At 32.8% G+C, this 11,024-nt stretch overlaps 1 protein-coding gene across 3 annotated transcripts in view; it reads right to left on the bottom strand.

Moving 5' to 3' along the window:
- Positions 1-577: 577 nt before the first annotated feature.
- The window catches only part of LOC134250100 (uncharacterized), a 66,297-nt gene continuing 55,850 nt past the window's right edge, over positions 578-11,024 (bottom strand). For all 3 annotated transcript variants that reach the window (XM_062732451.1, XM_062732453.1, XM_062732452.1), the window contains 3 exons: positions 10,554-10,715; positions 1,974-3,494; positions 578-1,233 (listed from right to left, as the gene is read on the bottom strand). In XM_062732451.1, the coding sequence (XP_062588435.1) occupies positions 2,824-3,494; positions 10,554-10,715 (833 nt within the window). In that variant the 3' untranslated portion in view covers positions 578-1,233; positions 1,974-2,823. The remainder of the gene's footprint in view (positions 1,234-1,973; positions 3,495-10,553; positions 10,716-11,024) is intronic.

Raw genomic sequence — 11,024 nt, 5'->3', positions numbered from 1 at the left:
AGCGCCATTTTGAACAGAGAAATCGAAAAACAAAAACCGATGTGCACAACTTCAATCCTTCTATTATCTAAAATCAGTAGAATTTCTGCTCCAGCTTTAGCCGTCTCTGAGCCTTTGTCTGGAAACAAAAGCCTATAAATTTTCGTTTAAAGGGAAATAACTCAAAACCGGAAGTGACTTTTTGAAATTTTAGTCAGCATTCTGATAGAGTTTATAAACGTCCATAACCTCTGAAAATTTGAGCGAAATCCGTTGAGAAATGAGTGAGATATGAGGCCTCAAAGTTGCGGTCTAGGAAGCAGAAGAAAAAAAAGAATAATAATCTTTACCAACAGAATCAGTAGAAGATCTTCCATTGGAAACGGAAGACCTTAATAAAACACCATTCCATCTAAAAAAGGTTTATTTTCAAGTCATTCAAATCAGTACATAAAATTCATTCATATGAATAGTTCTACAACTGATGGAAACATAAAACTAATGTAAAATGGATAATTTTTCAGAGATAACCGAAAAACTTAAACTGGTTCAGTCAGATAGAATTATTTTTCATTCTATAAGGTAAAATTAAATGAAATTGCAATGTTCTTGAATTGTTAGGTAAACAGGTATAATTGTGTACTTTTAGTGAAGAAAAATAAAATAAGCGCACCCTCTGGTCTAAAAAATAAAACATGTCTTTTAAACCTCAGACACAGTTCTATCATTTACTAGTTGCATTTTTAGATCAGAGGTTGCGCTCTATATTAAATATCGAAAAATAGCTTTAAAATTTGGCCGATTTTATAGACTTTTTCAGAATATGTGGAAACTGACGCATTTCGTGACGTCATAATGCATTGACTAGCCAGAAAATTACGTCATTTTTGATAGATACGCAATCACCAAATATCTAAGGGATTATTCAATGCATTGTTAACCAAAACTATGTTGTTTCAGTTTTTCAGAAATTCAAGGGCCAAATAAGGCAAAAGTGAACCTTGTTCTTGAAAGCAAAACAATGTTAAAAAATAATTCTATGCTAAAAGATAAGGAAACATGAAATAGAACGAGATAAAAAAAAATTATATCATAACTCCACATACCACACTCAAAATAAGAATGAATATAACATAGATCTAGAAAAATCAACTATCAATGTTTTTCGTATTGCAATGCATTCTAAATATTTCCCCCAAAACATGCAAAAGTTTATGGCAGCAGAGTGATTCAATTAATACAAAACTTCAATAACTTACAGGGGTCTAGAATTTTTTTTATAACTCACTTGCCCAAGGGCAAGTGATACAATAAATTTCACTTGCCCGCCTAAAAATTCACTTGCCCAACAAAAACATGAAACAATCAAGTTTTAAGATTTATTGATGTTATGTTTATATATTCTGGCATTTACAGGCTAGCATTTTCAACATGGTTCAAATATGTGAATATTTTCCTCAAATTAAATTATTTATGCTATTTATGTCTCTGATATACTACAAATATAAATATGCTATATTGCATTGTATTTTTGATATAGATATATTAAATACACTGTATGCTATATTGAATTGTATTTTCAAAGTAAAAATTATTGTTCAGTGGATTAAAACATTTATTTCGTTCATTCTAACCTTAATCATTAAAATTTCAAGAGGTATATCCCTCAAATCACGTTCGTATTAATTCCGGGAAATAGAAAGTGTACCGTTTTCGGTTTTTCATTTATACAGCAAACAAGTATTTCCGGTAGTGATAATGTACATGAATTTGACGGGAAACGCTTCATACCGATTCACACAACTTACTAGCTAAGTAAATTCAAATCAATTTTCAATCAAAACTTGTGAAAAGAACAACTTTCAACAACATAAGTGTCTACTGTCATTTATTTTTACTTTCCCGAGCGGGTGAGCATGACCCGCGATCGTACTTTCCCGTACGAATTTTTACTCACCCCGGGCAACGGGAAAGCGTAATTCTAGACCCCTGACTTAAGAAAAGTCCAGAAACAAAACAGGTAAAAGTTATACCTTTTACACCTTTAATAACTTTAAAAACCTCTCCAAGGTTATACAGAAATTATTATCACTTTAAGTGTAACCACATAACCACATCTATAAACACACTTTAAATGAAATCTTCATGTGTTTTAACCATCTTTCAACATTAACTATAAGCAGATTTTGGCATATTGGTATCTTTCATACCGTCATAATTTACAAGCATTTTCTGTGACATCATCAAAGACTAAGTTGAACACATAAATACATCGGTACCAATTTCATCCAATTACTTACATTGTAACATTCTTTATCAATGCACCGATATTGTTTGTTATATATCATAAAAGGAAAATGATAATGGAAAAACTAGTGAATTTTATGCTTATCCATATACATTCGACTTTTTAAAGTATGTGCATGATAATGTCAGAATACATGTATAAGTGTAATAAAGTATGATACATATCAGCAATGGAATATTCCTATACAGAATAAATTAATTAAGTAAAAACAAGCACATTATGACAGATCTACATTTATGCTACAAGACAGATAATCAGAAAAAAGGGAGAAATATAATATTGTACAGAAAGAGTGAAACAGACTTCCATAAACAGAAATGAAACAAGTACTAGAATATTGAAGGGCAAACAGGGCTTTGAATGGCAATTGTACATGTCTTTCGTTGCACATAGATTTGTCTTTCTTCACCAAATTCTATACTTACTGAACACATTTATCTGGAAGTTTGTTATATAGAAATACATATAATACACAACAAATGACCATATGCTCATGTTCTCTAGACTTTCAAATTTTTCTTCAGATAAATGTCAATTCAAAAAATATCTTCCAATAGGTATGAGAATTTTTCATCAGTACTCAAAACCTCTGCAATAACTTCCGTTGATAATCCCATTTCAATGAATGCATCTGGCTTATTTTCCTTGATTTTCTCAGCATCTTCGCATCTGTAATTATTATACAAAGCAACAGGCAGCCCACTTTGGTAAAAACCAATAACCTTTGGGTTCAGATCATGAGTAAGAATTGGCCCTCCAGAACAGCCTTTTCCCATGTTATATGTAGCATGGAAAAATATTTTCTTTTCTGAGCACTGAAGGCTCTCATACTCGTCTATGACGTCATCATTAAAATCTTGCTCCTTGAAATGAGTTATGTTGTTTGACTTCCATTCTTTAAAATCATCCTCATCGATAATCTTGTACTCATCACACTTTGCAACATTCCCGTTTGGATGCCCTACTAAAATGATTTTTTGGCTTTGGTTGCGGATATAATACTTTTGTAACCACATCTTTTCTGGAAATGGACAATGACTGTCTTTTGCGAGTTCCATGATCACAAAATCATGATCACGGCTCCGTGCAACAAATGTTATGTCATATGCTACCTTAATAGGTGACAGCTGTGACTCCTCATCAACATAGTCAAAATATAGACACACAACATCAGTAAACATCTTCTTTGCAATGTAATTAAGGCGTTCTGAAATAAACTAAATCTGGTTAGTTCACACAATTGCAAATCAACCTCGTGATTTTTAGTTAAGCTTTTCCTTGTGTTTTTGTCCCATTTAGTAAACTTAGATATCTTAATTGAAAAGTAGTAAAATTGTATGAATATCTAATTTATCAAGATTTCACATAATGCATTGGTATCAAATAGCAACAAAATGCAATCAAACAATAAAACTCATGTCACAACACTTGAGACAGGGATGGGGTAATTGAATAAAGTAATTGTAACTGAGTGTAATTAAGGTCTTCCGTTTCCAACGGAAGACCTTCTACTGATTCTGATGGTAAAGATTATTATTCTTTTTTTTTCTTCTACTTCCTAGACCGCAACTTTGAGGCTTCATATCTCACTCATTTCTCAACGGATTTCGCTCAAATTTTCAGACGTTATAGACGTTTATAAACTCTACCAGAATGCTGACTAAAATTTCAAAAAGTCACTTCCGGTTTTGAGTTATTTCCCTTTAAACGAAAATTTATAGGCTTTCGTTTCCGGATAAAGGCTCAGAGACCACAAAAGCTGAAGCAGAATTTTTAATGATTTTAGGTAACAGAAGGATTGAAGTTGTGCACATCGGTTTTTGTTTTTCGATTTCTGTATTAACAATGGCGCCATATAGGGGTCAAAAATTAGAACGCCTAAAAGAACGAAAATTTACACATATTTTCCTTTTTATCTTGAAAACTAAAAATATTTTGTTAAGACATAATGAACAAAAGTTGTGCATAATTGCAAGGGCTTTCATCTAATAATATTCAAAAGGGGCTGGCCCCTATAATTAGGGCTCTATGAAACTTGAAAGTTTTTGCTTTATAACTCAAAAACGGTAAATATTTCGATCTAGATCTTACGAACAAAATTGTTCTTTTACACCTTTTTGATCTGATGAAAATGCTGTTTTGTTCGATTATGCCGGGAATATTGCATAAGCAGGCAAGGTAAACAGGTAGCGTTTTTCCGATTACATTCACCTTGTTTGACACGCCTCCCTCGATAGCGCGGGGCAAAGTCGGTCACTGGGAACCAATCGGCAGGTAATCCAGCGACCCACAGCTATACACAAATAAAAACACAGAATGGTTAAATTCATTTTTTTAATATATAAAATTGTATCTTAATACTATCTCTGTCCTATGAAAATATTATTTTGTTTGAGTCTTACGTATTATAGGAAAGAAAGCTAGACAGTTCTTGTCTTGAAGGAAAACTCTGTAGTCTTTATGCGCAGAATTGAAGTAAACTTGCCGTAAGTAATAAATATTTTACAATGCTGTATCATATCTCTTATTTAATTAGGTTCTAAACGTGTTCTTTGGTTCCCGTTCAGAGTATTCAATGGCATCATTTTCCTTTATTAATCAAGATCTTTCCAAGAGAAAGAGGTTTAGAAAAAAGCACGAGTATCTTTTCTTCGTTAGAACACAAACAATATGAACGAAAACCATACACGCCCGGATCTCATTAAAAGAACTTTCAAAGAGTCAAATAATACAAAAATTATTGACTGCGCTATTCTCACATTCACCTGGAATTCAGATTTTAAGTGTGTTGACCATTGCGTAATCTAGCGATTACACGCGTCCAAGAAAATCTAAAGCGACACGCCGCGGCGAACCTTTAACCCCGCAGTCATAGGCAAAATGATTGTGTATTAAAACCATTTCACAATTAATGGAAAATTATTATTGTCGGATATTTGAGATTAATATGTTCATATAATATAATATGTTGGCTTATCTTCGTTTAAATTTGATCGTGATACATGTTTATCTGAAACAGCTATCTTGGTTTTGTGTTTGTTTACAATTACGCGACCAACCATTCTTTCCATCGCTTGTTGACATTAATTTACACAGCGTGGTCGAATGTTAAATCTTATTTTACAAACTTACGGAAAACATTATTTTCTGTAAGTAAATCGAATCTTTCAAAAATATTTTAAAATATCTTAGGTTTGACTTTAGAACTAAACGCTGGGGTATTTATTTTACATGTACATTAATCAGTCTTCAATTTTTATAGTACGTTAGCTAAATGTGCAATTTTACTTTCGTTTTGACGATTCATAGCGTAAGGACTGGCAATCTGCGGTTACTTTACTTCAACCAATATTGATTTAAATGCACCAGCTTAATTTGCGTTTTTAACACACAAATAAATCCGTTTTCAACACAAATTTTCCCAAACACATTTTTGTTCATCACAGATTTTTACCATGGCTATTTCAGTTTTAAATTTTAAAGAAAATCTTCCGAATCATAAGGATCTATTCAGAATTTTACTCAATGAAATGGACTAAACATCGATAAATATCTCCGGCACGTTTAAACTTCATAAGTGACTTCTGTGCTGCACAATGCCTATTTATATTACACGTTGAATAGTCAAGTTGAAAAAAAAATTCAAGATTTTAAAGCAATGAATTTTATTTGTTTTATCATTTATTCAAAACCTTTAAATGATTAGTATAGTGTGCTAACATTTTAATTTTGTTCCGTGATTTTAAAAATATCAGTAGCAGGTTATACAATGTACATGTAAGTAGTATTAAACCGGCATCGTATGTAGTAATGTACGGAATCGAAAATTTAAGAACGTGTATACATGTACAACAATCTGCAGCTACTGAATATCACAAACTTATCATGTAATTACACACTTTTATGACCTAATTTAAACTGTTAAAATCATAACCAGCACCATAGTTAAACATTAATTGTCTCATAATCGGCACTTAGGGCCTTTGAGCAGGAAGGGATCTTTTTTGTGCCAGCACCTAAAGCGACACAGGACCTTGTTTTATACGGTCTCATCGGAAGGACAGGTCCCCACGTCCCACAGTGGGATTCGAACCACGACGTAAGGATCAACTCCTTACTTCGCTACCATAGAACAGACGCTCTAATCACTGCGCTATGCGGGCGGCCTTGGGAGATATAAAATGAAAACAATGAAGAAAACGGTTAGTAAAAAATAAGAAGGGGTCGTTTTATTAAGTATTATTCTTACGAACTTCAGGGCAAGAATGAGAAACCATATTTATGAAAGCTTCCTGATATAAAAAAGATTACTTTTTTCAGATCATGACTAGAGTTTTCCCTTGCAAAGTGTTTGTGTATTATCATTTTTTTTTTGGGGGGGGGGGGGTAGTGTGGATGGAATTGGAATTAAACGGCCTGTTTAACTGTCCATATGTCTGTCTGCCCTTTCAAGTCTTTCCCAGAAGGTCAGGCTATAACATAAAGAAACCAGAAGCTTGTACTCGATAAAAAGATTTCAAGTGATCCTAGGATGTGTCATTGTATTTATTCAAGGCAATAGTACGGCAAATTCAAGGTCACTGGAGAAAGAATTAATGTTTTGTTGCATTCATTTATATGTAATCGAAAATATCTGTAAGCTCATACTTGATACAGAGATTGCTTGTGACAAAAAGGTTTTTTTTTTTACGATTTTGACTCAGAAAACAGTTTTTTTTTCATTCTGACTATATTTGTTTAAGTCCATACTTGATACAAATTGCTTATAGTCCGCTGGTTTTCAGATGACTTAAAATATGGTCATTTTAACAAATTTAGGGCCAATGACAGAAAAATTGTAAAACTCCTGTCAGGGTTATGGATTTCTAAAAGTTGTTTCAGATTGAGGGTTTGTCTTGACAAAGAGCCAAGGTTATTCTGTTAAAATCAAGGTCACTGACAGAAGAAATCTTTTCTTTTCCACGCTATGAACTAGTAAGTGAAAATCATTGGAGGCTCTTGAAACATAGATTACTTATGATTGGAGGTTGTGTCAGACCCTGATCAAAGGACTTTCTGGCAAATCAAGGTCACTGACAGAGAAAAAAATGTTTAAGTATAACTTTGTAATTAAGATTCACTGGACGCTCATACTGAGAAGAAAGGTTGTTCACATTAGAAAGTGCAGTAACCTTGACCCAAGGTCTGTACTTCCTGTCCACAGCTCCAACGGAAGACCTACTCGTTGCTTTGCAACGAGCTCGGCTCTAGTTAATTACATTTTTCAAAGTAATTGGAAGTATTTTGTATTTGAGCGAGCCTTCAATTACAAGTAATTGAATGTATTTAAATACATTTCAAAAAAGATCATGTATTTTCAATTACTTTTCAATTACTTTTTTTCAAAATGAAAGTTTATATTTAAAAAGGTGTCTTACACTGATACATAGTTTTATACTGGTGGGTATATTACTTATTCCCATGTTTTATAAATCCCAGTTCTCCCTATTCCCACTTGCAAATAACAATGATTGTTTAGATAGTTAATTTGTTTTACAGCAATTAGACTAACTACATCCCCTTTTAGATTTACCTCTATTCTGTTCATTTTAAGATAGAAAATAATGAATGGAATTGTGATAGATATTATTTATTTCCTTCAAAAATATGGATTTGAAAAAGTAACATAAAAGATTTTGCCATACACCATACTGATGTAGCATGGGCTTGTGTTTGTACAATAATTAATTGTCTCATAATGTTTTATTTGTTTATACAGTGTGTCACACTCATTATAAGGTAAAGGTCTAATTTTGACCAGGTGTGAACCCCCATCATACCCAAGAACAAAAACACTGAATGAAAGTTCGAATTCGATCGCTATAGAAAAAATTTTATTTAAAAAAAATCTTTATTTTTTTTTTATTAAAATAAAACTCGAAGTAATTAAAATGTATTTAATTACATTTGTCAAAGTAATTGAAAGTAATTAATTATATTTGAAAAAAATCAATGTAATTGTAATTGCAAGTAATTGACAAAATTATCAATGCATTTGAAAGTCATTAATTACATTTCAAAGTAATTGACCCCAAGCCTGACTTGAGATTCAGGTCAAATCATGGCTGATGCAAAATGCGAGCTCCAGATAATTTTTTACCCCAAAGTGTATTTACTCCCTGATTTTGAAATCAATGCAGATTTTGATTTTCGGCAAAATGATTGAAGAGTACAGATATGTATTTTGTTTAAAAATAAATTAATGTTTTGACCTTTGTTTTGATTTGAGCTTGTAATCGAAATATATGTGTTTTTGAAGAGGGAAAAACTACAAAGGTCAGTTCATAAATTTATTTAAATAAATTTTGTAAATACCAACAAGACTTTTTGTTAAAATTTATGAAGCATTCTTTTTACAAGGCAGATTTAGCAGTAGGTCAAGGTACCATAGAGTTAGCTGCTGAACAGATAAAGCGTTGTAAAAACTTTCCATTTACTCCGCCGATTTTTTTTCGCTAACTTCAGGTGTTATCTCTTTTATTTTATACTTTCCCCAGCTTTAGAAATAGTATTTAATGATCAATCATACCTCATACATATAACTCCAATTCCTCATAATTTACTCACAATTCACGTGTTTCAACGCTAACAAAAGGCTGTTTTTGGTTATGGGCCTCAAAATTGGACTCTTTTTAAACCGACATATCAAAACTATATACAGGACTGTTTCGGATCATTAATAGGTAATTAAAGTATCGAAAATAAGAGTTAGATATATGTTTAATTATAAGATACCATTCGAAAAGCCAGAGGAAAATTAACCTACAAAAAATAATATCTAAAGTAGCGACAAAAAATCGGCGGCATAAATCAAAGGTTTTTACAATGCTTGGATCTGTAGCTCTCTGCTTTATCTGTCTGGATTTTCTCAAGCAGAGAGCCACAGTTCTGCAGCTACCATGAGTCAGAGACACAGAAAACTCTTCTTTCATTTAACTTTAAGATGTAGTATCAAGATTAAACCGAGATAAAAGAATTTTCGTTAAGTCAATATAAATGTTATGCCTAGTGCAAAGTCTTTCTATTTATAGAAATTGATATTAATCTAAATCTCTGATTTTTCCTCCTGTAATGGAGATCGTCGTCACCATTACTAGAATATTCCTGATCATTGAAAGTCTTTTAAATCTGTACTTCCTTTTGAGAAAAATCAAACACTGAGTTAACCTCAATTCATATCATTAAATAAGTTGTACCTGTATTGTTCGATCTGTTGTATGCAGTACTTTCGTGGTGTAATGCTTATAGATCTACGATTGCTAATGCGTAATTGTACACCGTTTTAATTTTCAATGCGTATTTTGTGAAAATCAATGCGTATTTCTGCAAAATACGCACCTTATCTGGAGCTCTGCAAAATAATTCTTAAATTTCCCCTTCCCATTGGTATATTTTGACACTAGACTGGAGCTGAATTATTCTATGAGATGAAAAACAATATATAAACTTCCTGTATTGACCAGAATCATTATAATTTAGGGCGTGTTGATTTTTCTATACTATATACTATATTTGAGTGGGGAGTGATTTTCAAGCACCTGCTCAACTTCGACAAACTTGTGTGCCTTGCCTTGCTTGATGGCTATAAAGTTTTCGATACCTAAATCTTTATAATTGTTTTAAAGATCTGAAAAGGAAACTTCTCAGATTGATTGTATAATTATTGTTTTACGTCCCTTTCGAGAATTTTTCACTCATATGGAGACGTCACCGTATGCCGGTGAAGGGCTTTAAATTTAGACCTTTACTCGGCACTCAGGGCCATTGAACAGTGAGGGATATTTATTGTGCCAACGCCTGCCGCTGACACGGAGCCTCAGTTTTAAGGTCTCATCCGAAGGACACGAAACTTCTCAGAAGTTTGTTTTCAAATTGTTATTACTCAAATTTTTTACACTGAATTGCCAACAGATTTTTCCATTATTTCACGATCATGACTAGACAAGGAGCACGCAGTTTTGGTGTTACCAGTCGGCAGGGGATGCTTACTCCTCCATAGCACCTGATCCCACCTCTAATGTTTTGTAGGTCCATATTTGGTCTACACCTATTTTGTATTGTTTTATGGACTTTGATAATGAATACTGTCCGTTTCTCCATATCCTTCATTTCAATAAATACCATCTACTCAAAGTTGCACACTTTTGGAAAGAATATACAGCAGAATTTAATACTGTTGTGCAACCTTCAGTCAAAGTTAGAATAATGTCACTAAATATAATATTACCTCTTCTAGATTTATCCAAGGGCTTAAGCATTTCGGAAACAGACCATGGTCCTGTTTCAGGCAGATGTTTAGTCACACTGTCTCCCTTGGTTATTTCCTTTAAACCTACTTTTTCCCTTTCATGTGGATTAAGATTGCAATATAAGGTTTTCCACATCTTCTCTGCAAAAAGAGTTTTTCTTAATTTATTATCAGAGTATACACTTATCTTCATTGATGCGATTATAAGATGAGCTAAAATATTTATATGCTGTAAAACTAGAATATATGGTGCACTACTAATTTTAGAGCCATTGGCACAAAAGCCACCAAACGCTTAAATTTATTGTATGCTAACGAATTTCTAAATATTTTTTTGTGTGTGTGTGCATTCCCAGAAGTACATGTAAACTTGAATGCACAATTACGTTATGTTGTAGGGTTGCTGTACTTTTGTACACAGTCGCACTGTAGGGGATTGATCAAGAAAGT

This window comes from Saccostrea cucullata, unplaced genomic scaffold (assembly GCF_032062105.1).
Source record: "Saccostrea cucullata isolate Sc308-1 unplaced genomic scaffold, CSIRO_AGI_Scuc_v1 ctg1183, whole genome shotgun sequence".
NCBI lineage: Eukaryota > Metazoa > Mollusca > Bivalvia > Ostreida > Ostreidae > Saccostrea > Saccostrea cuccullata.
This window is presented reverse-complemented; position numbering and strand designations above follow the sequence as displayed.